The sequence below is a fragment of the Pituophis catenifer genome, unplaced genomic scaffold (assembly GCF_029215685.1).
Source record: "Pituophis catenifer annectens isolate HBS135680 unplaced genomic scaffold, rPitCat1.0.hap2 SCAF_1, whole genome shotgun sequence".
NCBI lineage: Eukaryota > Metazoa > Chordata > Lepidosauria > Squamata > Colubridae > Pituophis > Pituophis catenifer.
This window is the reverse complement of record NW_027256881.1, coordinates 110,877,214-110,905,076: the sequence shown is the minus strand read 5'-3', so window position 1 is coordinate 110,905,076 and position 27,863 is coordinate 110,877,214. Positions and strand designations below refer to the sequence as shown.

The 27,863-nt window shown below is 37.0% G+C and overlaps 1 protein-coding gene across 1 annotated transcript in view; it reads right to left on the bottom strand.

The window, feature by feature from the left end:
• MDN1 (midasin AAA ATPase 1) overlaps positions 1 to 27,863 on the bottom strand; it is a 119,218-nt gene that overhangs the window by 13,988 nt on the left and 77,367 nt on the right. The window contains exons 68-90 of the mRNA XM_070932851.1: positions 27,038 to 27,132; positions 26,148 to 26,272; positions 25,218 to 25,355; positions 24,666 to 24,775; positions 24,222 to 24,295; positions 23,479 to 23,674; positions 20,306 to 20,462; positions 19,299 to 19,445; positions 17,922 to 18,048; positions 17,081 to 17,186; positions 16,215 to 16,330; positions 14,275 to 14,736; positions 13,710 to 13,939; positions 11,333 to 11,470; positions 10,964 to 11,136; positions 10,580 to 10,741; positions 8,873 to 9,007; positions 7,789 to 7,930; positions 6,615 to 6,790; positions 5,220 to 5,360; positions 2,942 to 3,080; positions 1,249 to 1,535; positions 863 to 1,027 (exon numbers count right to left, since the gene is read on the bottom strand). Coding sequence (XP_070788952.1) covers positions 863 to 1,027; positions 1,249 to 1,535; positions 2,942 to 3,080; positions 5,220 to 5,360; positions 6,615 to 6,790; positions 7,789 to 7,930; positions 8,873 to 9,007; positions 10,580 to 10,741; positions 10,964 to 11,136; positions 11,333 to 11,470; positions 13,710 to 13,939; positions 14,275 to 14,736; positions 16,215 to 16,330; positions 17,081 to 17,186; positions 17,922 to 18,048; positions 19,299 to 19,445; positions 20,306 to 20,462; positions 23,479 to 23,674; positions 24,222 to 24,295; positions 24,666 to 24,775; positions 25,218 to 25,355; positions 26,148 to 26,272; positions 27,038 to 27,132 — 3,741 coding nt within the window. The remainder of the gene's footprint in view (positions 1 to 862; positions 1,028 to 1,248; positions 1,536 to 2,941; positions 3,081 to 5,219; positions 5,361 to 6,614; positions 6,791 to 7,788; positions 7,931 to 8,872; positions 9,008 to 10,579; positions 10,742 to 10,963; positions 11,137 to 11,332; positions 11,471 to 13,709; positions 13,940 to 14,274; positions 14,737 to 16,214; positions 16,331 to 17,080; positions 17,187 to 17,921; positions 18,049 to 19,298; positions 19,446 to 20,305; positions 20,463 to 23,478; positions 23,675 to 24,221; positions 24,296 to 24,665; positions 24,776 to 25,217; positions 25,356 to 26,147; positions 26,273 to 27,037; positions 27,133 to 27,863) is intronic.

Sequence of the window (27,863 nt, the reverse complement as noted above, 5' to 3'; positions counted from 1 at the left end):
GCTTTCGGGAGTCACAGGATCAAACTCTTCCCAAATAATATTCTCAGGACCTGCCCCTGTCATCTCCTCTGGATCAATCCAGTCAGAGTCTAGCTGTTCACGAATCTGAGCAATTTTGTCATACAGATATTGTACAAAATCCTCAGCTCTACCCTCCAAGGGGTCTTCCCGCGTCTCTTGATGGAGCAGAGAGCGGGTCACCCTAAACAGGGCGGCTGGGCGATTATCTGATGACGCAATAAGAGTAGAAAAATAGTTACTCTTCTCTACTCTTATCGCCACTAGGTAATTCTTAATATGAGATCTTACCAGTGTTCGGTCGGATTCAATTAATTAATTAATTAATTAATTAATTAATTAATTAATTAATCAGTGGTACAACTTGCCTCCAGAAGTTGTAGCTGCTCCATCACTGGAGTGCTTAAAAGAAGAGATTGGACAACCATTTGTCTGAAATTGCAAAGGATCTCCTGCTTCAGCAGAGGGTTGGACTAGAAGACCTCTAAGGTCCTCTCTAAATCTGTTATTTTGCGTTCTATAGATCTACCAAACTCTTAAGTCAAAGTGAACAAAAAAAAATATTCTGGATATGAGCCAGCCACTAGTTCTTAAAGCAATTACTCAATAAGTTAATAGCATAGAAATAAATGAGAGACATGAATTGGCTGCTACAGAAGTTACAAAATTCTCCCTCTGCTGCAATTAGGGTTAAGGTTATAATTAGGGTTAAGGTTACAGTGAGATGTGCTGAGGTGAGAGACAGTGATCCAAAGGCATCAGTCAGCTCCCATGGCTGAGGTACATTTGAAGCTGTAATTCCTCCAGTACCAGTACTTTTACTTATAAAATTGCTCCATTTCACCTCTTTTGCCTGATCCTTCTCAGATGCAGTTCCAACCAACTCAACAGCTGTATCGCTCTGCAGATTCTCTTCTCCTGCCTCTCCATATGCCTCATGTTCCATTCTTTCCAAAGCTTCAGGTAACTGTTCCTCGTTTTCAGCATCATTACCACCTTCATCAATTTTCTAAAGCAATTAAAAAAAATGAGTCAGTATTAGCATTAGCTGGGCAAAATATTAGTAGCTGATATACCATACATAACAGAATACATTTTAGACTATAAACAAGCTTTGTTTGCTTCATGACAAATTAGAGAAAAATTCATTTACAGGAATTTTACACTGGAACACTCTCTCCGCCCTCCCCCCCCTCAAAAAAACCTTCTATTAATAACAATATGTGAGACCTGAGGACAAAGGCCTTGATCAGTAGGGGAAATGTTCTGTTCTTTCTCTTCAGCTTTTTGCTCTTCTACTGTAGAATCCTCTTCTTCGCCTGTATTTGCATCAGAATTCTCTTCTTCTTCATTTTTATCTTCTTCATTTTTATTTTGTTCACTTGTATCGTCAGAATGATCTTTTTCGACTTGCTCAGAATCCTGTCTATCTTCATCCATATCTCCAGTATTCTTATCATCTGCTTCCTTTTCATCTACATCTATCGCCTTGTCTTCAATCTCAAAAGGATTTTCTCCTAATAGAAAAAGAGATATAGTTTTTTAAAAACACACACACATACAATTGGATAGAATGCCCCAAGCCTGCTAAATTCCATACATGCACTATTATTTGCGGGACCGCCTTCTGCCGCCAATAGCCTCCCACCGGCCAGTATGCTCCCACAGAGAGGGACTCCTCAGGGTGCCGTCAGCTAGGCAGTGTCGGCTGGCGACCCCCAGGGGGAGGGCCTTCTCTGTGGCAGCACCTGCCCTCTGGAACGATTTGCCCCCGGAGATACGGAGGATAACAGATCTCCGGGCTTTTCGCTGTGCCCTAAAAACTTTTTTCTTCCATCAAGCAGGGCTGGCGTGAAACACCCCCCCCCCCGTCCGTTTTGAGATATTAGATTTTTTAATTGTTTAATGGGTTTTAGTCGTAAGGTTCTTAATGTTTGGCCAAAGGGTATAATTCTTTTAAATTTTTAAATTTTGTACTGGATGTTTTTTACTTGGCTGTGCACCGCCCTGAGTCCACTAGGAGAAGGGCGGTATACAAATTTAAATAAAATAAATAAATAAAAATAAATTATTTGTGGAACTGAATACCTGAAAAGACAAAGGACACCAGACACAATTCCCAGACACAAGGGATCAAGGCCCAGGGAACTGAATAAAGTGCAAACCAAGGATGTGCTCTGGATACAAAGCTCTGGACTGGGATTGGGTGTATCCATGAAACCATCAATTTCAGTTCCTCTCTCCTTTCAATTTCTTCCATAAATAAGTCATTTCTTTTTCTGGAATCGCACAATAGCTGCACAGTGGGTATTGAATGGATAGCTCCCATGTGTTCAGGGAGCATCAATTGGGCCAAAAATTGGACACAATGTGGACACTTCTTTAACCCAAATGCACATTTTTCCTGTGATCACCCAGTTACCATATGGAGCTGTGGAAAAACTTTGTTTCTTTCAGAAGCCATTGGCAGATATAGCACGAATGCCCATAAACCCGCTGAAGGACCTTTTCGGCTTCAAATTTGAAAAACAGCACATTTTTAGTTTACCTACTCCACTCATTTCCCAAATGTTCATTGTTCTATCACTTTAAACTATAAATAACGTCTTTTGAATCAACTCTTCAAATTACTAAGATAATGGTATTAACCTTAGTTAAAAGGTTTACTTCATCAAGCTGATGAAAATTGTTGTAGATGCAAACATAACTTGCTGATAGCAACGAAATCCTAATTTTCAATCATTTAAATTACAAAATGGCCAGAAAGCTTTGAAATCTAACACCAAGTTTATAATTTGCAGCTTTTGTATCAGGACACAAGTTTTGTCTTGTCAAGTGGTCCACCTTAACCACCACCACCACCCCGCCCCTGAGATAACAATGTGTCTGATACTAAGCAACATTTAGCCATTTTTACTTCTACCTTCTTCTTCTTCTTTGTCTTCCTCATCCATCTCTTCATTTCCTAGGTTCAGCTCATGATCAAGCTCCAGGGCTTCAGATTCAGGTTGTTTTTCTTGCCTTCCATGGTAAGGATCCACTTCGTTCTCATCATATTCGCCCTGTAAAGCAGAACACACTATAAGAAGAACGGAGGTGGAAAGCAGAAATGTAATTCTTTAGGGAGGCAAAGTTCCTGAGGCTTGAAATTCTATTGAACCTGCTCAAGCAGAACAATCTCCGAATGCTTTAAGGAAGTTTATCACTCACTGGAAAAGATATCCTTTCATATCACAGGGTACAATTCTAAATACATATTGATGTTGCCTTACTTAATATCTGCTTATTGGTTTGATTGTGAACTGTGAATGAATCCTTGTTATTGGATGGAACTTTACGATTACTATATTTAATCCTTTATGATTAAATAAATAATTAAATAAATAAATAATTTTATTTCTATACCGCCCTTCTCCTGAAGGACTCAGGGCGGAGTATAGCCTATTAAAAACACAAAGACAGACATCAATCAATTAAAAATAATATCCTGGCAGAACAGTAGGGTCTTGAGGGCACAGCGAAATACACGGAGGTCGGAGATCTTACGCATTTCCGGGAGCAGTTCATTCCACAGGGCAGGGACTCCCACAGAGAAGGCCCTCCCCCTGGTTGTCGCCAGCCGACATAACTTGGCGATGGCACCCTGAGGAGACCCTGTCTGTGGGAGTGGACTGGCCGGTGGGAGGCTATTGGTGACAGAAGTCGGTCTCGAAAGTACCCGGGTCCTATGCCATGGAGCGCTTTAAAGGTGGTAACCAACACCTTGAATCGCACCCGGAAGACCACTGGGAGCCAGTGCAGCTCGCGCAGGAGGGGTGTTACGTGGGCACAACGAGTTGCGCCCATAACCACCTGCGCAGCCACATTCTGGACCAGTTGGAGCCTCTGAGTGCTCTTCAAGGGGAGCCCCATGTAGAGAGCATTACAGTAGTCCAGCCGGGAGGTGACAAGGGCGTGAGTGACTGTGCGCAAGGCATCCCGGTCCAGAAAGGGCTGCAACTGGCGAATCAGGTGAACCTGATAGAACCTGATTACTATATTTGTAATATATTTTGGTAAAAGAGAATAACAATAATGGTAATAATAAACACTGTCTAGTCATCAATGAGATATCTTGCCTTAGCTGCTTTCCCCACTTAGTTAAGAATATTGATTTTGACTATTTTTTTTTAACTAAGAAGTTATTAGATTGCATCTGGGTTTAAGAATATTACACAAACATTAATAATGGAGGGACAATTCTAAAATGGACACCAGCCCTTTCATCAAGTGACACACTTCAAATATTTACAATTAAAAAAACAAGAAAGATGGGAATCCTCTAAATACATATCAAGACTAAGGTGACATGCTTTGAAAATAATTTGGAAAAGTATTCTAGATGTTTATGAGCATAGCCCCACTCTGCTTCTAATTAAAGCAGCAATGTCTTTTTTTCAGATTTTTGTGCCAACTTTAAATGTGCAGTAACTTTAAGAATTGTTTGCAAAAATTGAATTTGTTTAGCCAGCTTAACATGTGTTTTATTTTGTTGTATACATAGTTAAAAATGAAAGCAACGAAAAGGGGAAATATGAAATGGAAAGCCAGAAAAAAAAAGAGAGAAAAGAGTACATTTAGAGATTTAGAAATGAATCAATTCAATAAAGTATTCACATTCTTTGCAGAAACCTGAAAAAAGAGGTGGCTGCTTTAACGACAGAGGAGTGATGCACAAAAGGTCCAAAGCACTATTAAATTAGCAATGCACACTCCCAGTTAAGTGTATTTTATTGAATCTCTCACATACGGGTATATATGTGTACCCTTTCAGCTTCTTGACTACTATCCTCTGCTGCCATTTCCTCTTTTAATTTCCCACCCAATGCACAAAATAAGTAAATAATCATGCAAAAGGTAAGACATTTACTGGTTAGTTTTGATGGACACTGGTTGTAAAACTCATCTTCTACAAATTCTGTGCATGAATTGCATTTTTTGGAGACAAATTAATTTACCATTTATTTACTGAACAAACAAGAGGCTTCTGTGAATCTCTGCCCTGTTCCTAACTATGCTTATAAAATGCAAGTTCGTATAACTTCAATTATTTCTACAGTAATATGCATGTACACACACACACACAAACACACACACACACACACACACACACACACACACACAGCAATAAGCAGATCAATCCAGAGTTGTTAGGCTATTACCTCATCTATTTGTTCATGGATTTTCTCTTTGGTTTCACTGTCATCTGCTTGCTTCTCTTTTTCTTCATTGTTCGGTGATTTTTTCTCATTTTGATTGTCAACTCCTATATTGTCATCTTTTGCCACCAATTCAGAATCTCCCTAAATAATTCAAGAAAAATATCCATGTTACCACCAATGTACACATAATTCTCAGGCTAACATTATTCAACTTGTTTTGAGAAACATGGTTACTTCTTTATGAATATAGCTATTAAATTAAAAACAATTCTCTATTTTAATAGAATGCATTTGTTGTGCTTTCTCAACAGCAAACAGAGCTAAACTAATAAAATATGCTATCATAGAACAATCTGAACTTTTAAGCTAAAAGTAAAAGTAGATTTATTACATCGCACTCAGACCATTTTAAAAAGAAAACTCAAAATGTTTTCTTAAAATATCAATGCATACTCCATTACAAAATAAGGTAAAAGCTATATTAAAATAATAAACCGAGTAAGATTTTTAAAAAATCTTTTTAAAATTCCAAATTGAAAAAAGCCTCAAAATATTTTCTGGGAAAATAAAAAGCCCTTCAAAAGTTCCAATATAAGAAATAGACTGATTGGCGTTTACTCTTTATTTTGCTTAGAGTATTACATTTTGTGCAAAGTAATTATGGTGAAGAATAGCTCTTTGGATGAGGAGTCCCACATACTGAGAGAAGTCAATCATGTGCTGAAGGCATTCACCATTAGGGTAAATGAAACAGCGTCTTCTAACAGAAGTTCTTGGGAGTGATCAGGTATTAACATCAAATATTCTGATAATGAAAGCTGCCATCTCTTTCATTGTCTAATCTCCATTTGAATGAAGGTTTGGCACCCATTGCTATTAGTTTGCAAAGTTTAATTCATTGTATGAAAAAGCACTTCCTTTTATGTGGCCTGAATGAAAAAATAACTTGAAATGAATTGAATTTTATGTAAAAGTAAAGGTTTCCCCCATCTAGTCATGTCCAACTCTAGGGGGCGGTGCTCATCTCCATTTCTTAGTTGAGGGAGCCAGCGTTGTCTGAAGATATTTCTGTGTTCATGTGACCAGCATGACTATACGCCGAGGCACCTGGAACACTGTTACCTTCCCACTGAAATGGTACTTATTTATCTATTCGCATTTGCATGCTTTCGAACTGCTAGGAATGCAGGAGCTGGATCAAATAATGAGAGCTCACCCCGTTGCATAGCACTTGGGTCTCGAACATGGGCTGTCAGTTCTCCAGCTGAGAAGTTTAGCATCTTTAACTGCTGATCCATCATGCCCCCTTTTCTATGTACTGTCATGCATTTTACATAATTAATCAATGGTGCAACTCTTAACTCCTTCAAACATTATATTCATTTAAAATTTTACCTCATCCATCCCTGGTCCAGTTTCTGTTTTCCCATCTTCATTCTCATCCTCCTCTTCCTCTTCTTCCTCCTCATCATCTCCCCAAAGCCTCTCGTCCAATTTGTCAGCATCTCCATCTCCAAGATTTCCCATCTGCTTATCCAAGTCTTCATCTTCATCAGAATTATCATCCTCTTCTATACAAGGTAACATAAATAAAGCTCAATGTTAATCTTCAAAGAAGAAACTCCCATAATTGTAAAGATAAAGCATTATGGGTCTGGAGACAGACTAGAACTCAATAGGAGAACATACAGTTTCCAGCTGATTAAATGAACTAATGGTTTAACTTGATATATAGGCAATTTCTTGTATATAAAGTACTTTTACACTGGGATATGTGAAAGTTCTCATCCCATGGGCAAAAAGAATTTCTACAGCAATGGGAATATTTACGCTTTTTAGCTAGTCTACATGAAATAGAGATTTAAGATTAAAAAAAATCTTAAATATATAGTCCTTTAAAGTATTGATAGAACATTAAAAACCTTATTTTTTATTTCTGGCTGTGTCATACTACCTATGCTAAAGTTCACTCATTCATTATTGTACTATATTGCCAAATAGGAATTATAAACATTGCACTAAACAGATCTTCCAATGCAAACTTTTGCTTTTTAATTAGAACAGCTACTAAACACACAATATCTTCTTTCTTAAATACTTGAAAAAGACCAACAACATTGCCATTTTAGTGTAAAAACCACGACCTATGGACTTCAAAATCCTGTTGAATTCCTGGTCCTCTTGGTCTGAAAATCTTTATCCCAAGTATACGAAGAGATCGACAAGAAGGGAAGGAAAGCTCTGTTTAGAGCTTGGATTTGCTTAATTTTGTCACAAGAAACTACTGGGGGGTCACATTTTAAGTTAATTCTGTATAGGTACATTTGGTTTTATCAAGTTCCAACTTCAGTAAGAAAAAAAACCCAAAATGTTTCAGTGTTACCAAAAGATTTTCCTAATAATATTACACAGGAATGGGATGCCTGCCTTTCAGTATGTTCTATTAAATTCAAAGAAAAACTTATTAAATTATTATTAAACCTCAGTATCACTTCCCAGTTGTGCGCTGAATTCTGGAGTTACTTTATATCAGGTCAGAAAGATGAAAAATATAGTGCAAAACACATACCTTCTTTTTCTTGCTCCCCATCGTATGTTTTCCCTTCAAAATTTTCAGACATTTCAATTGCATTATCCTCTCCTTCAATATCTGGTTTCGAATCTGGATCTTCCTTTTCCTTTTCCTGACCTTTTTGGTAAGTATCTTCTACCTGGAATATTTAATCAAGCTTTATTTTAACGGGGTGTCTTCTTTAAAGTAGCATGAATTCTCCTTGTCCCCTCCTCAACTTTCAGCAAGATAATTTTAGCATTTTCTCTCCCCTCAAGAATACCATAATTTATTTTTATGGTATATTTCTTTAAAACCGAAGTAGACTATTAAAAAGAATGACGGGGGTGAAGTGACTTTGAAACCCATTAAATGAATGTACAAAAATAATGCAGGGATTCCTGCATTACTCCATGCATTAACCGTTCCTTAACATTCCATGCATTAACCTTGCCTGCACTAATAGAACTGCACTTTGCGTATGACCTTTATGCCTTTAACCAAAATACACATTTCAGTCGCTTTATTCCAAACTAGACCAACCATTCCTGGCAGAAGTGGTTTGATGGTGTCTGGTATGGAAAAAGTCTAAAATGTTAGTTGCAGTGACTAAGGAGAAGCATGTCAGCTGTTGGCATATGCTATGCTGGAAGCCTGACTGATCCTGACAAGGCCATTGCTATAAAGAATAAATGCCTAGGCTAAGACATGGATAACAGCAGGGCTGAGGAAAGGGATGGCACTGGGAAGAAGTGATTGAGGAAAAGGAAGGACTGAGGGAAGTGTGAAGATTGGGGGAGTGTGGGCTAGTTGAGCTATGCTGTGCTGCCACACCTCTGATGCTACTGGCCTTGGCTTAATTACCTCAGAAATTTGCTCTGTTGTTGTTTTGGGTTTTTAATATCAAAAATTTGGGACCAACTCAAAGGTTCCAGATTTTGTTTCTGAACTTTGACATGTTTTCCATTTTGTGCACATCCTTATGCAATGCTGTTTGTTCACCACCAAAACGTATAAGCACTTTTTCATGTTTCCCATAAATACTAAAACCCTAGGATTCATTTGCTTTGTATAGACTATAAATAGACACTTCAAACCTTACCTGGTCTTCATTTTCTATCTTATCACTAACATCCTTTTTGCCTTCGCCTTCTCCAATGCCACCATCTTCATAATCATGGAATTCTGTTCCTCCTTCTCCCCCATCCTCAATTATTTCTTTTGGTAAACAGAAACCCTAATAAAAAAAAATCACTCAGCTGAACCAATGATAGCAGTCATTAAAATGAACACTAAAATGAACATTAAAATGAAATCCACTAAGATCAGTTACTTATTAACATGTAAATTAATTGTCATATAACTGGATTATTCACCCAAAAGTTCCTAAAGAACTATATGTAAAATTGCTTTCCTCCTAGAAAAATAGTCTTTTTTATTCACATCAGAATCAGAATACCAAAAGAAAGTCAAAATGATATCATTTTTTAAAAAAAAGTAGGCAGTCAACTTAATATTTCTTCCAGGCAAATTGCTGGGAATGACAATCAAAATTTAAGAAATAACTAGGTATTCAGGAGAACAAGATTTGCTCGAAGAAAATTAGAATGGATTCTGCAATGGTTAAATCCTGCCTCAACTTTTTTGAATTTTCTGAGTGCCAACAGGGTACATAAATTAAAATGAATTTATGAATACCGTACATTTTGCTGCTCCAAAAGCCTGATGAAGTTCCCCATCAAAGACTTATGAATGAATCAGAATAAGTGAATCATTCCTTTTAAGCAGTGTTTCTCAACCATGGCCATCTGGATTTAAACTCTGGGTTGGTTGGGGAATCGTGGGAGTTGAAGTTCAGACCAAGGTTGAGAAACACTGCAAAAAAAGGATTGATTCTCTTATTCTGTGTTCATTCATAAGTCTTAATTTAGAAATAGTCAGGTAGCCGAATAGTGGATAATACTAAAGTATTCAGAATAGTAAAAGCTAAAACTGATTATGAAGAGCTCTGGAACAATACTTTTAAATTGAGTGAATTGTCAATCAAAGAGCAATGCTAAGCAAGTGTAAAGTAATGCACGTTCAAACAACTGGTTTTTGTCCTTCCATTTCACATCTATAGTGTTGGGGTCTGAACTGTCTGCAACTGATCAGGAAAGAAAGTTTGAGGTCACAGTGCACAACAGAATGAAAATGTTGACTAAGCTGCTCATAGAAAAGGGAACCTCTGTGTTAAGAGTGATTAGAAATCACCTGAAAATAACAATGTCCCTATACAAACCTATGGTACTTCCACATCTGGAATAGCATGTACAGTTCCAGTTTCCATACTTAGGATATAGGAAAGCTGGAAAAAAATTGTAAAAGACTGCAACCAAAATGATCATGAGTTCAAACACTTCCCTGTGAGAAAAGGCAAGAAGACCTTATACACTTTTAGCCTAGAAAAAACGTGATGGAGATGGGACATAACTGTGGTACACACAATCTAGCATGATATGGAAAAAATGGACAGGAAGATGAGGATCTTCGTTTTATCTGCACACATCTGACAGAAACTGGTTCAATTTTACCCAGTGTTTGGGCCATTTAATTCTAGTCAAACAGCTTACTAGTTAACATTCTGAAAAGTCTGCTAAGCTTGTACTGGAAAACCAATACAATATGCAACAATAAACACTACTCCATTTCAAAGGCCATGTTTTAATTTCAGAAAAAAATAGCACAAAGCAAAAATATTTTTTTTAAAAAAAATGAAAGATCTATTAAATGTAAATTCTCACAATGACATTCGTTTTTCATTTCTTACCTTTTGTGCAATTTCCGTAAATATGTTTGTCAAGACAAAAAGCAATTTTGCAGTGCTCCTATGTGTGGCCAAGGAAACCGTGAGGTAGAAAAGGACAATATTGGAATATTTGCAAAGAATTGGCAATAGACGTACCAGCAAGTGGCAGGCCTGATTAAAAAACTGAAGAAATAAAAGAAAAATAATGTCAATTAATTATGGAAAATATTAAGCGACTACATATTCTTTCCCCAGGATTAGTTTCACTGTCTGTAGTATTTATAAGCAATTTCAGAAAAATATTTTTTATTCTTATATGCTACTATTTGAGGCAAGATGAAGAAACAATTTTAACATTATGTTTAACATCTTTCCCCAAGATTTATTTCAGCCGAAAAATATCACCTTGCATTTGTATTCAGTGTAATCCTCGCCATGAGTTTTCAATTCCACCAAGAGTTCAGAAATGACTGAAATTATTTTTTGTATATGCAAAGAATTCACATCAGAACAAATTTCTTCATCTAAGAGTTTAGTTAAATGCCCTGTCTGGAGCTCATCAACTGAAGATTCTTCCCCTGGAATAAGAAATATAAAAAGCAAGTATCAAAAATGCATTCCAACTGAGCACATGAATATGTCCTATAAATCGTCGGTTCTCATTTTTTAAAATTATTGTGCTACAGAAGTGTCATATACATATACAAGAAAAATGCATTTGACATAACAGTTGCTTTCAAAACAAAACAAGTGAAAGAATTATTTTAGTCTTACCATCTTCCTTTGGGAATATCTGCTCGTTGTCTTTTCTTCTTTCAACCAAACACTGAACAGAACTCAAGATAACGTGGATTGCAAGTTCTATTTCATCCGAGAAGTGTTCTACAAATCCATCATCGGATGTTTCGTCATCTATAGAAATATAATTGAAAAGTTAAATGGGGAAGGTTTTTAGTTTTACAATGAAGAGATGGATGGATGGATGGATGGATGGATAGATAAATGTGTGCACGATGCTTGCTTCCATAGTGTCTAGCTAACTACTTACTTAAATGCTTACAGGAGCCTTGGTAGTACAGTGGTTTAAAGCACCCTGTTATTAACACAGCTGCCTACAATTACTGCAGGTTCGAATCTTACCAGGCTCAAGGTTGACTCAGCCTTCCATCCTTTCTAAGGTAGGTTAAATGAGGACCCAGTTTGTGGGGGCAATAAGCTGACTTTGTATAAATATACAAAAGTAAAAAAGTATGAAGGCTATTGCTTAACGCATTGTAAGCCGCCCTGAGTCTCCGGAGAAGGGCGGCATATAAATAAAATTAAAAAAAAAAAAAAAAACAGTAAGTAAACTATCTACTTACTTAAATAAAATACTGCCCTAATTTTCTCCCTATTTGAGTATCTGAAGTATCAAAATTCTCCCTCCATTAAAATCGGGATCGATACTATTGTACATTATAGAGAAAGTTGTTGTTCTTCAGAATTAAATCAGAGATTCCCTTTCAGACAGTGGTGGAATTCAAATTTTTTTATTACTGGTTCTGTGGATGTGGCTTGGTTGGCGTGGCAGGGAAAGGATATTGCAAAATCTCCATTCCCACCCCACTCTGAGGCCAGCCAGAGGTTCAGAGTTCTCCGAACTACTCAAAATTTCCGCTACCGGTTTTCCAGAACTTGTCAGAACATGCTGAATAGCACCCCTGCTTTCAGGGATGTAATACAAAAATGACTGGTAGTGAAGTCAATAATTTCATTATTTCAAATAAAACTTCTGCACATACAGGTAGTCCTCAACTTACTTGAGCCCAAAATTTCTATTGATACGTGAGACATTTGTTAAGTGAGCTTTGCCCCATTTTACGACCTTTTCTGCCTCGGCTGTCAAGGGAATCATTGCAGTTGATAAGTTAGTAACTTGGTTCCTAAGTGAATCTGGCTTCCCCATTGACTTTTGTTTGTCAAAAAGTCGCAAAAGTGGATCACATGACTCTGTGACACAACAAAAGTCATAAATATGAACCAGTTGCCAAGCATCTGAATTTTGATCACATGATCTTGGGGATGTTTCAAAGGTCACAACTGTAAAAAAACGGTCATTAAGTCCCTTTTTTTCAGTCCTGCTGTAACTTTGAACGATCACTAAATGAATTGTTGTAAATTGGGCACCACCTGTAGCTGAAAGTTTAATCACTTAGGAACTAGATAGCACCCCCCCCCCCCCAGCCTCACAGTAAGTTAAAAGTAGCCTGAGGGAGTCGAACTATGAGGCACCTTCCCTAAGCCCTAAATCTTACTCAAACAATTCTAGTATAACCTCTCCCAGGATGGGAAAACCCCATAAGCCCCAGTGATACATTTGTGACCTCAAAGGCAAGCTTAGAAGAGCTGAGAGAAAATCAATATAGCAGTAACTCAAGTAAGGTTGTCTTTACTTTTTAAGTTGATCCCTTCTTTACTTTTGCTTTCCAGAAGGTCCACTACTCAGACAATCTGCTTCCAAATACCGGTAGTCCTCGATTTATGATCACAATTGAGCCCAAAATTTCTGTTGTTAAGTGAGTTTTGCCCCATTTTATGACCTTTCTTGTCACAGTTGTTAAGTGAATCACTGCAGTTGACAAGGTAGTAAGTCGGTTGTTAAGTGAGTCTGGCTTCCCTATTGACTTTGCTTGACAGAAGATTGCAAAAGGAGATCACATGACCCCAGGACACTGGAGCAGTCACAAATATGAACCAGTTGCCAAGCATCTAAATTTTAATCACATGATCATGGGGATACTGCAAAGGTCATAACTGTGAAGAACGGTCATAAGTCACTTGTTCCGTGCCGTTGTAACTTTGAACAGTCACTAAAAGAAACTGTTGTAAGCCGAGGACTACCTGTACTGCTGAAATACAATAAAAATGGCTTAAGGGAACAGTAAACGTCCTAGATCTCAGCCCCTTAAAGACTATACTTTCACTTACAAAAAGCCCATTTCTAGAAAGAAGAACAATCTAATATTGTGATCGCTGGATATCAAGCATAAAGAAATGCTTAGGAACATAAAAAGTAATGATGTAGTTAATCCTATTGGCAAACAGAGAACGATATTAAATCAATAAAGCCCTTGCATTATTGAGCAGAAGAAGGAGAGAGAATCATTTTTACCTTCACAGTGTGAAATTGAACTGAAGAGCTGTGTCTTCCAGATAGCAAAATCATCTACACTGCTATTAATTTCTCCTTGGATATATATGAGACTCCTGATTAATGTCATCTGTGATCCAATCTGATTGACTTGAGAATCGGGTGTTGTAAACAGCAGCTCAATATCCTGCAGTTGGGTTGAAACCTTCAGCAAACAATCCACTCCTGAAGAGCACACTTCAAAGCTTTTCCTGAGAAAAAACGTTAAAAGGGACATTGGAAACTGAATAAAAACTGCTATGAATAAACATGGAGTGGTTTCTGTTGCACTTATGAGTGACTTGACATACACACACACACACACATTTACAGTAGCAAAACAGGCCAGATCTAAGCATCCCACGGGTTGGATCCTGCCCGTGGGCCTTGAGTTTGACACCCCTGACCTAGGCTATCAGAGCGGTTTAGCTTTCCTATGGGCAAAACCTCTAGAAAAGGTATAATCCTACTGAGGCAGTTACATGCAGCATGCAAACAAATGCAACCCTCTTTTTTGTCCCAATATGACAGGATGCATCTCACTTACCAAGAATGGAAGAGAGTCTCAGAAGACACCTGTTTTATTCTGTCCACGTCTGATTTTACTGCCTTCACCTCTACTAGCATCTCTTTCACCTTGGAAGCCAGCTGCTGATATATCGTATCCTGCTTCCGCATCCTGCATGCAGCAGGCAGCTGTTCTGGACTCATTGGAGTGAGATACTGTAGCTCTGATGGATCCAGTTCTGGAAGTGACTTTAGAATAGTGGAAGAGTTCAATTCCACCCCTTCAGATTTTATTTCTGTCCTAGGGGTGTTCAAAGTTTGGTCTTCTGGACAGCATTCTATAAACCAAGACAGCTGTTCTAGAAGCACTACACACTGCATGGAAAGATACTGCAATCTGTCAGTCCACTGCTGAACACCTTCTTGGGGAGGGAAAACCACTTCGTATTCACTTCCAGGAGACAGCCTGGCATCAATCTCTTGTATACAGCTTATCTGATTCCTGTTCAAGAGATTCATATAAGTAACAAACAGATTTATTGGTAATTAAAATGCAATTATTACAATTCGAGTAGCAGTATTTTAGTCTTTTTTAGATTTGGACATAGAGCGTTCCCTAAATGTTTTGTTTTTTCCTCTTCAATTATCTACTTGATTTCTCACCATCCTGTAAGAGAGCTATTTTTCTTCTGAATTTGTTTTCCAACACACCCAGGAAGCCTGTGGATTTGTCTATTCAAGCTTTTCTCAATTGGTATCTTCAACCAGAGAAAGCAGGGAATTGTATTTTCAATACAGACTGAGGAACGCCTGAATAATGATAGGGATAATAATGGCAACCTCAGGTGAGCAATACGGTCCCCAAAGAATGACAACCTCATTTCTGTTCAATTTTCTTTAGCCAGGGTTACAGTGGGAAAAAGAAAATCCTGCTATAAATTTTTTTTTACCTGAAATTAGACCAATTCAGCAATTATTTTAAGTAACTCCTAAGTATGAGAAAATCAAATCTTTCAAAAACTGAAAGAAGTATTTGGGTGCCCCATGAATAAAATTAATGATTTAATTGGGCTCAGAAATGGGACATGTATAACCAATTAAGCAATTACATTTTAGTTTTTGTGTCATAGGGCTCTCAAACTCTGGGGTACTTCTATCACCCAATGAGGTTTCCTCAGGCAGAGTGGGAATGCTGTCAAACTTTGCTCCCACTTTGTTTGGGCTGAGCTACAGCAAAATGGCAAGCAAAGCCCAGGATGAGCTTTCAACATCCTCCTCAATGACCGCAACAAACCTGATTTTTTTTAAAAAAACCATGCGATCATTCAGGCTCTTGACAACTGGTACCATTTACAATAGTTACAGCTCTCCCATGTCACATGATTTAACATTTGTAACCTCAACAGCCAGCTTCTGACAAGCATATCAGTGAAGAAGTTGGCAAGAAGTCGTAAATTGTGGTCATGTGACATTGTGCTTAATGATTGCAAGTCTGTAGCTGGAACTGACACTGTAAGCTGGCACGATCATGTGATGTTGCACTTTATGACCATGTATGTAGTTTAGCAACATAATAGCTGGTCTCAATTGCAGTTGGCAAGTGAGGACTACCTGTATATAGTTCTAGAAGCTCTTCTTAATCCGAATGAATAAATTTGGAATATATATAATTTTATATATACTACCAAGAGCCTTGGTAGTACAGTGGTCTAAGGCACCCTGTTATTAAGCTGGTTATTAAGACCAGCTGCCTGCAATTACTGCAGGTTCGAATCTCGCCAAGGCTCAAGGCTGACTCAGCCTTCCATCCTTTCTAAGGTAGGTAAATTGAGGACCCAGTTGTGGGGGCAATAAGCTGACTTTGTATAAAATATACAAAAGGATGAAGGCTATTGCTGAACACATTGTAAGCCGCCCTGAGTCTCCAGAGAAGGGTGGCATATAAATAAATAAATAAATAAAAAAATAGAAAGACAATACCTCAGGAAAACCCACTGTTCTGTCAAAGCAGTGAGAGACTTCCTCTGTTTAACAAGCATCTTCATGAGGTGCGCAGTGAATCCTTTGCATCGCTCAACAGTACTTACTCCAATCTCCTGTAGAAAAAGGTAGCCGCTCTCATCCTTCTGTTTATCAAAACAAGTTCCTCTAATGATAGCTGTAAAATGCTTGAGGCTATACCGTCAATTAGTTAGATATGATTTTGCACGTTGTTTTTAATTCCCCTTCAGGTACTTTGAGAGATGCATAAAATTACATTGCAAATTTATTCCATACCTAAATTAGAGTGACTAATTAAGCATTCTTAATTATATGTAGGGTTTATTAAATGCAGCCAAGCGCTAAAGATAAGTAATGAAATAGTATAGTTATCCAACTTCATTTCTTCATTTAATTGCCACATAATTTCACAATATTTTTGCCTCTGGTGCCCTCCAATATGTTAAATTGTAACATTCAATGTCCTCAGTCGATAGGAGTCAAGGGCTGGGAATGATGGCAGTCATAGTCCAAAACACCTAGATTTCGCCATACAGGGGAAGTCTAGTCTACAACTAAAGGACACACACTCTAAGAAGGTGTCCATCTGGTTTTGCTTCCTTTATTTATTACTTTTTACCTCCCTACTTTCCTTGGTGAGTTCAAGGTGATGCACATGGAAAATGTCTCTTATTTTATCCAAAGCAACTAAGTCTGTAAGGTAGGTTGAACTGAGAGAAAGTGACTGACCCTAAGTCACTCGGTGAGCTTTATGGACAAGAAAGGTTTCAAGAAAAAACCCTCCTATCTCCATGGCCCAAGCCTAACACCAAAACAAGGGTATTACATTGGTTCTGGGGATTTACCTTTGAAGGTGCTAATAATGCTGTCTGAAGCCTACAGTGATGTGCAAGAGACTGATAGAAGTATTTCTGGCATCCATCCCAGGACAAAGAGATTTGAGAGAGTAACCTGAAAAGCAAAACAGTTTGAATCCCTTGAGACAGAGGTATCCAAACTTTGGTTGAAGCCCTCATGGGGTTGTAGAAAACTTACACAGTCACAACTTTTTAAGCCTGTAAGGCTTGAGAAGGCAAACTGATAAACCAACCCAGAGAGTTTTGATCGAAGATCAGCTCTATGGGCCTAATTGCTGCCAAATACATCTTCCAATCAGAGAAATATTTATTCATAAAAGGGGCCACTCAAACTCATTTATCTTTTGAGCAGTCTGTGAGATTATAACAAATCCCTGCTCTAACAAAAAAAAAGGCAGAACACTTCAAAGTCTTCATATGATAGTATATAATAACACAAAATCTACATCTTGAAAATTCTTGATCAGCATTTGATTGTATACTTAAGTTGGATAACTGATCTTTATTGGCTTTCCCTGCTGTGTATTACATCCAGTAAATCCAGTAATTTCCACAAAGTGTTTGTTTCGACTGCAAAGAGCAGGGAGAGGATCTCTGATCAGAAGTAGAAATGAAGGCCAAAGATCCACATTTTTCAGATTGTTGTTGACTAAAGTAAAAATAATCCCATAAAGAGAAAACAATGGGATATTCATCATGCTTAATCTGATTTTAAAATAACTAAATCAATTATCTCCACAGACTAGATTTCAAAAATCCAAGAATATATTTTTGCCATCTTTTCTGACATCAAAATTCTATTATAGTACAGAACTAAAGCAATACATACGTTGCATCCAATTTATGTGTGCCGTTAACTAAAGCCAATGCTCTGTTTAAATCCAATGGATGAAGGAAAAGCATATTTTGCGAACTTTTGGAACGAGACCAAGTCAGGCCTTTGCGATATGATAATCCTAGAAAGATATTTATTTATTAGGTTTTTATTCCGCCTTTATTATTTTTATAAATAATTCAAAGCAATGAATATACCAATACTCCTTCCTCTTCCTATTTTCCCCACAAGAACAACCCTGTGAGATGGATTGTGCTAAGGGAGAATGACTGGTCGAAGATCACCTAATTGGCTTTCATGCCTAAGGCATGACTAGAACTCACAGTCTCTTGATTTCTAGGTTAGCCTCTTAACCACTACATCAAACTAATATTTTTATCTTTCTCAGATCTTTAATATTAAATATTTTTGCAAATCTACTCATGCAGGTAAGAATCCAAATCTAGTGCTCGTTTGGAATCAGAATTCCAATCAAATAATAGGAAAGATTGTCATTGGACCTATATACTGGATAGATTTTCCTTCACATTCACTGAATTTTCTTTATTTGTAAATTAATGTGACAAAAAACATCAATTGTGGTTTATCATTGTTAAGCTGTAACAGTATGGCTTGTTCAACCAACTGTAATTTAAAATATTGATCTGGCATGATTTATGAATGAAGTCTCAGAGTTTATGTATGTGCCCAAATTATGGTTGGATATTAAAATATAGGCTCATATGCCTTCCTTCGCCATTATCTCTTCTCATTCTAATTCACTTAAATCTGATTTAAACCAGTCTATTGTTTAAAAATAACTATATTCAAATAAGGAGAACTATGTGAAGACGATCCAAATTCTCTGAAACAAGGAATTTAGAACATGCTTTTCTCATTGAAAAGACACAGGCACAATCACTAGCATCTCTGAGTAAGAGAATGAAATTGCAGGTGATGGATTTCTTTGGTGAGCAATGTTGGACTAAAAGTCTAGTAAGGTAAGTGCTGGAGTTTCTCTACTCAAGCAAATTTAACTAGAGATTAACAGATTAAGTGGGTTTGTTTGTCCCTGTTTTTTTATTTTTCTTTAATGAAAATTAAGGTAATTCATCATTATATGCAGGTTTCATGACTGATGGGAAAACAATCAATATGAAGTACCAGGGTATATTCAGAGGAGATCCATAGAACTGTAGGACTTGCATAAACCATAATCACTACTATTTGTATCCATGTGCAATTATTTCATACTATGTTACTTACTGATTTTTCCGTGAACCAAAACTAACTGCTTGCCAATACATGAAATTCATTCTGTGACTGAGCCCTAAAAAACAAGGGCATGTTTTGATTTACATAATATGTTAGAAGAATTTTTATTTAACTGACCTGTAGTTGCAAGGTGTTTAAAGAGCTCTGCTAGAGCCCTTTGTTTTTGCATAAGTAAGTGTTTGGCTTCGGATTTCTGTTTTTCCTTTTCTGAAGTTGAATTCACAGACATGTTCTGCAATTTGTGGGCAGAAGAAATTACGTCACCTGCAAGGAGGAGGAGAAGAATCAATAGGAGTATCACAGTCTCTCAAATTATATTTTCTTTTTCTTGTATGCTAGACATGTTTTCTTTAGGAGAAAAAGCAGTATACAAATATTTTATTTTTAATATTGACTGATATTAAAACCACACCTGTGACCTGTTGTGTTGTTTTAGAGGTATTTCTTTACCTAAAGAAAGAAACATAATGACCAAAGACAAAAAAGCAAGAGGAATAGGAGTGATTTCCAACTTCATGACAGCTTGATTGTAGCTAACTATCTTTCTGCAGCCAATGCTGAGACCAGTCCACCTGGCCTCCAGAGGGCTAGGGTGAAACCAATTTCCTGAACCTCCAAGCAGCATTATGCTAGCATGGCAGCACTGAAGCAATCACAGATTTGCCCGATTTCAACCCAACTGGAGTCATGGGTCCCAGTTTTTGGACACACTCTGTAAGTTAGACCATTTGAGGTACCTTGAGTCAAACATTGTTGCCCTATGATGTACTACTATGTTGCCCAGTTAATTACATACTTTCTTTGACAATAGTTTAAATCCAACATTCAATCCATTTCGAAAGCTATTTCTGTCTCAGAAGTTTATTTTGCAAGTTCACACAGTTTAATTTCTTATAATTCCAGAACAACCTGTAATTAGACCAAGTGGTCCCTTGACATCAGCTAAATGATTAAGGATTCCATTTTGTGCCTACTAAATGTAGATCTAAAAAATCTTTTTAAAAAAGTTAATAAGTTATAACAAATTTACTGTAAAAACTAGAACAGTCAACAATGCAAAAATAATTTCCTCAAAACAAAATGGCTAATTAAATCATAATATAAACAACATTTGGGATGCTTACCAGTGAAATTGTCAAGATTCTCCACCAAGTTCAAGATAGAACTATCCTTCACTAGAGTTGCACATATCTTCTTCATTCGTTTGGTGAGTTTAGGTAAGCGTCCCTGAAGTGATTCTGGATGAAATGCCCACCCCTGGAAGTCTTCTAAATGAAGAGCCTGGGAAATGTTCACAGTAGGAAAGTCAGCACAACTGAAACTTTTGTGTTACCAGTTGCCAGTTCCTGAAATCTACTCCTTTAAAAAGGAATAGACTGAGAGGGAAACCGGAAGCATCACGGCGATACTGGCTGGGAAATAGCGAAGCTTCGATGGGCTTCGCGAAAACTCAGCCAGACAAATCGCTGTCGGGGGGGGGGGGGGGTTGTCTTCGGACCGGAACCGTCTTGGAGGGACGGGGGAGAGAGAGAGGCATCTCGAAAGACCAAAGAGGAGCAGGCAAGCCCCTCGGAAGGTTGGAGACAGCTCTTTGACCCGGTGGTAGGAGAGGCAGCTATTATGTCTGCTATAAACTGGGGCAACCGGATTAAAATGTGAGCAGGAGTGGAGATTGAACTGAGTATTGTTACCAGGTGAGTAATTGGCCAACTCACAGGTAAGAAGAAAAACTTTTAAAAGCTTGAAAGAAGTCCCAATGACTAATTAGCGGCTAATTGGCACTCAGGAATGTAAGTGAAGGAAAAAATAAAAAGGAACTTTAAAACTAAAACCAAAGCCTTAAAAGGAACCTTCCACCGGAACTTAAAACTGGATTTGGATGAAATTAAAACAAGACAAGAAAAAAGGAGATAGAGAAGTATTCTTTAAACAACAAAAGGATTTAATTTGGAGAAGAGGAAATAATCATTTTTGTGGATTTACAAATGGATACCTTGTGGCTGGAGGATTTGTGAATTGGAGAGAGATATCTGCTGGTGGAAAGGAAGTATCGTACTAAGCTTATTTATATCATCGTGAGAAAGTACTGAAAGTACTGTAGGAGTGTTTTGTTTATATAACTAGAAGGAGATTGCAAGAGGAGTGGAGAGAACAAAGACTGCAATTGGAATGGCTCAAATGAACATTTGAATTGGACACTATCTGGACAGAAAAAAAAGAAAGAAAAAAGAGACATTACATGGACTTTGAATTTGAATTATATGCAAAGGAATAATAATAAAATTAAAAATCCTTGCCTTTTAAATTGATAATATGGAGAATTGGGAAGGAAATAAATGAAAATAAATATACAGATGATTACACTAGGATTAGCAGTGATAGAATAAAAAAGATGATTATACTGGGATTAACAGTGATAGAATAAAAATGGATAAGGGGGAATACATTTTAAAAAGGGAGAGAAGAGAAAGAAATGGGGAAGAAAAAGGAGAAGGAGGAGGCAAGGGAATGGGAGAAAGGATGGAAAGTGTCAAGAAATGGAATTGTGGAGAAATTAAAAGAATAGTTAGGGGATAGTAAAAAGGAATTTAAAAGAGGAATATGCTAATTGAAGAGAAGAATGTTATCTGTAGAAATTATATGTAAAAAGCAATTTAGAAGGAAGATACAGATTACTGTAAAAGGGATATAAGTAAAGATAAATTGAAATGTGAGTTAGTAAAAAAGAAGAAATACATTATTTAATGTATTAAAATAGATCAGTAGATGCAATGTGAAAGACAGAATGGACTAATATATTTTGTTGTTGGAAGATGTACAAATTCGAGAGAAATAATAGTAACAAAAGAATTAATTGAAATCAAGGGGGAAAATTCAAATGTAAAATTGAATAAAATGGAAATGTTAATAAATGATGCAGGTAAGAATAAAATAATGCATGTAAGAAATAAAATAGAAGAAAGATATTGTTAAGGGTTGGAAGGTTATACTAACAAAGGATTTAAGATAAAAATGGAATAAGTTGAAATACATTGTTAATAATTAAAAGATAAGGGGAATTTTGAGAAAATAAATGAAAGAAAAGTCGGGGCTGCCTGGACACCATAGTGGAAAATAGAAAACTGAAAATGAATACAGCAATAGAGAGAGACGAAAGAGGAGTAGAGGGAGGGAAGGGAAGGGAAGAAGGAGAGAGGAATGGGAAGAAAGGAAAGAGGGGAGGAAGGAAGGGAGGGGAAATAAGAGTAGGAGAGAGGGTTAGAAAGGGAGGAGGAGAGGGAGAAAGGAAGGGGAAGTAGAGAAGGAGTAGGAGAAGAGGGAATAAGAAAGTAGAAAGGAAAGAAGGGAGAGAGATGGAAGAGATTGAGAAGAAAGATTGCTGTACAATAAAAAAGATGAAATGGAAGAAAGGCAATCTCGAACATGCATAAATGCACTAGGATAAAGAATGAGTTATTAAAAATTAAAGAGAATAAATATGAGTTAAAACAGAAAAATTAGAATTTGAGGGTGAATAAAGATGTTGTTTATACAAATAAGCATAGAAATTTTAAGACATGATCAAAAAATGGAAAAAGGAAATTTTGGCAAAAATTGTAATTGTGCAAAATGTATTTGAATATGATAAATTGTATAAGTTATGATATGGTCAATACTCTGTTCATAAAATATGCGGGTGAATGTGGGGGGGGGGGAAATCAATAAAATTTGATTTTTTTAAAAAAGGAATAGACTGGCCTTAGCCAGTAGCCTTAGCAATAGCAATAGCACTTAAACTTATATACCGCTTCACAGCCCTCTCTAAGTGGTTTACAGAGTCAGCCTTTTGCCCCCAACAATTTGGGTCCTCATTTTATCCACCTCAGAAAGATGGAAGGCTGAGTCAACCTTGAGCCTGGTGGGATTCAATCTGCCAAACTGCTGGCAGCCGGTGATCAGCAGAAGTAACCTGCAGTACTGCACTCTAACCACTGCGCCACCGCAGCTCTTAAACTTTGACTGCTTACTAATGAAACAAACATTTTCCAAAGAGATCTCCACCATTTTAAATAATCAGAAAAGGAGATTTTCCCCTAACACTTTTAACTTTTTTTGAACATGGGAAGGTCAATATACAGCTTCAGTTCTGAAATTTGGAATGACATAGTGAACTATGTGCTGTAAATGCTCTAGGAAAAATCTTATATCTGCCACATACATAATTAACTGGAAATAGTACTCTCTGAAAAGAATCCAGTGCACTATATAAAAATGTTTAATACTCAATTATTTCACCATAATAAATAGCCACAGGTACCTGAGTAGCATCTAATTTTACAGTTAGGTGTTTCCTCAGTATATTGTTTAGCTTCTGAATGTTAGTTTCAACATTCTCTGGTGTTTTCTGATCCTGCAGGGAAATGAGTTGTTCTTCTTTAGGCATTTCCACCAAGGCTGATTGACAAGGTTCACCAAGAGCAGCTTCAAATTTCTTCATAAATTTAAACAGGGTCCTAGAGCCCATGAAAACCAAAGTTGAGAACTAGGAGAACAGCAGGTATACATTTATCTTTCAAAGTGAAAGGCATTGTTCAAACTTTATATGTAATGTTAGAGTTTGCACATAACACTAAGAAAGAATATAGTTTGTTTGTTCTCAGCTTAGCACAATATGTGAATCCAACTAAACATGGCTTACTGTTATGAATGGTGGCTTGTTTAACAAAAAATAAAGATTCTGACAGAATTGTGTGAATGCAGCCAATATTGCACACATTAAGGAATCAAATTTAATTCAGTTTAAAATGGGAGTTTCTGTTACACCCTGCAACAATGAGATAGGCAGACTGGTTATATCCTACTGTAATTTTGTTGATTTGTTATGCATTGTAACATTAGGCATCAAGCTCTATGAGAGTGTTGCTGAATTTTATTCTTCTCTCTGTCTTTTCTTAATACTTTGCAGAGTTGGTTTTAAAGAACAAAGAAATAGGTTGAAAGAAGAAAAAGGAGATCTCAAATGAATGTCTGAAATGGACATTTTACCAAAACTTCATTTACCTGTGTGTCTTTTCTACAGATTGTTTTACAGCCCAAAAGCTGACATCATTCCATCTTGAGATTTTCACAAACTCCTACAGTGGAAAACAAAACTTCATTTATTATTATGTCTTAATATGCACACTGCAAAGTACTGCAAGTAGTTCTCACTTAGCAACCACAACTGGGCTCAGCAGCTCAATCATTAAGCAAAGCAGTCACTAAGTGAAACCACAACTGTGTTGATTATCATGCTTCCGCTTTCCTTTGCTTCACACAACTGCAAAAGTCATAAATGTGAGGATTGGTCGCAAAGTTACTTTTCCATCATGGACAGTCACTATGTGAAAACTATCTGTAATGTGATTTCATGTTTTCAGTTTAAAGAAAAATATGATCCTTTTATTGATATTTGATATTCAGGAATTAGACAACTGTCATCATACTTAAGTATCTCATCCTCACCTTCAGTTCTTTTTCTATGGGATGTCGCTGTTCAATCAGCTTGGCATGGACAGATTCTGAAAATTGCTTATAATAATTATATAGATTCCATAATACATTGCCCAGCATATCTAAAAAGAGAAAAAAAAATCATTTAGTTTCCTGCTTCTATAATAAAGGCATATGAATACCACAGTATTATTTAGATTTAGTTCCAAACTAGAAAGAACCCTGTTTTCACAAATCAGTTTGGCATCCAACTACAAAAAAAAAAAAATCTCATTTACTTAACAAGTTTTTTAAAAGATAGTGCCCAAATTTGAAGGACTACCATGGAACTATTTTAAAAGTTACCTATAAAAAGTCATCTTGCACTGCAACAACTAATCTTAATTATGTTTACCCTAGGCATATAAAATATTAGCAGCATTGAATAAAAGGTAGAGTAAGTGAACAGAAAAGAAATGCAATGAATGATTTTGTTATATCCTTCAGGTAATACTGCCACTAATATTTGTCAATTTGTTAGCAAACAAATGAATCCTGACCCAGGAAACAAAAAACAGCACTTACTATTTTTTTCCTTCTGTGTCATCAACAAGGTATGGCAGTGGAATTCTAAGAGCATTTGAAGTCTTGTATGAAATTCCCCCAATGTGGATCCTTCTATGAAAAGTTTCAGTGTATCGACCATAGATGCTAAATTAACTTCTATCAGTTTCAAGAAGTTGGAATTGTAAGAGATAAATGAGCAGCAGAAAAATGAGAAAAATACATTATGGAAGCTGTTTAATGTTGATGATTTCCAATAAAGACATACCAACAAAACAAACACTCCTGCCTCCTATATTTCTTTAGTGCAAATATAACTTACATATAAATTACGTTCAACTTCAAAACTATGATTGTTTGTCCTATAATCCCTCTCCCCGTAATGTCAAGAGTAGATAAGAGTTAATACAAATTCTTATTCAATTTAAAGGAGGCTAGAATTGGTTGGGGGGGGGGGGAGGAACAATGGTACAATTAAATCACATTATTTACCTCAACTTGATTTGAATGAGATATTTATTTATTTTGTCAGATTTATATGCCGCCCTTCTCCTGTAGGACTCGGGGGGCTCACAACAATAAAACAACCCGACAATAGATAAAAATTAAATAATATTAAAAGCCAATTAAAATTCCCAAATCCCCTAGTAAAAATCCAAGGCAGATCAGGGAAGTTGCTGAAAGAGCCATGTCTTTAGGTCGGTGCGGAAGGTGCGGAGGTCGGGGGCCGTCTGGAGCCCGGTGGGCAACCCATTCCAGATGGTCGGTGCGACCACAGAGATATATTCCATCCACCGTTGTAGTTACAAATATACAAACACAAACTATGCAATTCTTGTGTTATATTAATTTATCTCATTCATAGATATGCATCTTCTTTACTGGGTAAAGTTAACTTTACAGGAGAGGCTTCTATTAGCAGCTTATTTTACTACATGAATATTTTCTAACCTTCAATTTTCTTCTCTGCCTGTTCTTGTTGGTATTTTTCAACCATTTGATAGAGTGAAAGCCAGTGCTTCATTGATTTTTCTGTGTACTGTTTCATTACATTGTCCAAACTGGCAGACCAACCACTGAAAACATGAGAGGAGAAAAAAAGTAAAGTTTAATGCTTTATATGAAAGACCAGGTCCACATATGAAGGTTCAAATAAATTTATTTATGCTAAAAGACTATGCACAGGAACAATGCTTAATTGGATAAGGGTCAAAGGCACTTAAGGGGGGGGGGGTTGGACTTAGTTCTCTTATAGCCATATTGGTATTCTAAGCTAATCCCTGTTTTTACTCTGCTACCAGGTTCTGCCATCCCTTCTCCTACAGTTTATCCTCAATAACAGTCATTTGTTTATCCAACATTAAATGAAGACATTTTTTTTCAAAAAAAAAAAAAAAAAAATCCAGCCTTCAGGTTAATCACAGTTTGGCAGAGCCCTATTGTCTGTTGTAAACAAATCTAGGCCTCTTCATTACTTTATTATGGTTATTGTTCTTTTACTATATTGCTTATTTTGCTTTACTTAATCACTTATTTAGTGACTGTTCCAAATTACAATAGCACTAAACAAATAGTATTTACGCTCAGTTCTTAAAGTTATGGCGTGTCCCTGTAGTCACATGATCTTTTATGACTTCAGGATGTGCACATATTGTACTATGCACACACTACGCAGGCCCTGCCACTCTGCACTCCACTGTCCTCAGCAACAAGATATGAAGCCACATTCATCCGAGCTCACTCCAGCCCTGCAGTGAAAGCACCAATTGTTTCAGCCCAGCCCCGCCCCATGTTGCAAAGACCCCACTGCTCCATCTGCAGCTGTATGTAACAGTACATACTTCAATTCTAGCTTCCGCCACTGAATGATCATCTGAGTGATGAGATCAAGATGTTTCCTCAGAGACACAGCCCGGCTAGCATTCTCTTCCCAATCCTACAAAACAAAGTGATACCTTTCAAGTAAATTGCAGATGATGTTAAAAAGCCATCCTTTGCTCACTGTACTAGCCTTTCTCAAGCAATTGGTTTCTAGTTGTCTGGAATTGTAACAGTATCTGGAATGCATGGGAGAGGGGAACACTTTATGCTGGTGGTCCTTATTTAGCAATTTGCTTCATTTAGTGACCATTCACAATTATCACAGTATTGAAAAAATAACTTTGTGATCAATGCCTGCATTCATGACCTTCGCAGGTCTGTAAAGCAAAGAAAACTGAAATAAGATTATAAATAGAATGGTGGTTTTACTTAGCAATTGCTTTGCTTAATGCCCAAGTTGTCAGCATCAACTGTAGTTGCTAAATAAGGATTACCTGAATTTTAAATATGATCACACTTGTTTGATCCATCCTTTTTATATATGACCCAGTGAGTTTTAATTACTCTATATTGTTAATAAAATGCTGTCTGAATTAGAAGTGAGAGAGGTGCTTGGCTATCTGCCTTCAAGTCAGTCTATAGGTAGCCTTGCAATCCTGCCAATCTTTACTCATGAATTTCAAGGTGAGGGGTGAGGATGGGCTTCTTTACATTTTTTAGGACTGCTCCTCCCAGGAGGTTGCTCTTTTTGGATTGTTATTTAGTGTAGCTCTGCCAAAGGCAAAGTGAGTGGAATTATTTTAGCAACTCTTCATGGTAAGGTAATAGAAGAGACAACTCTACCCT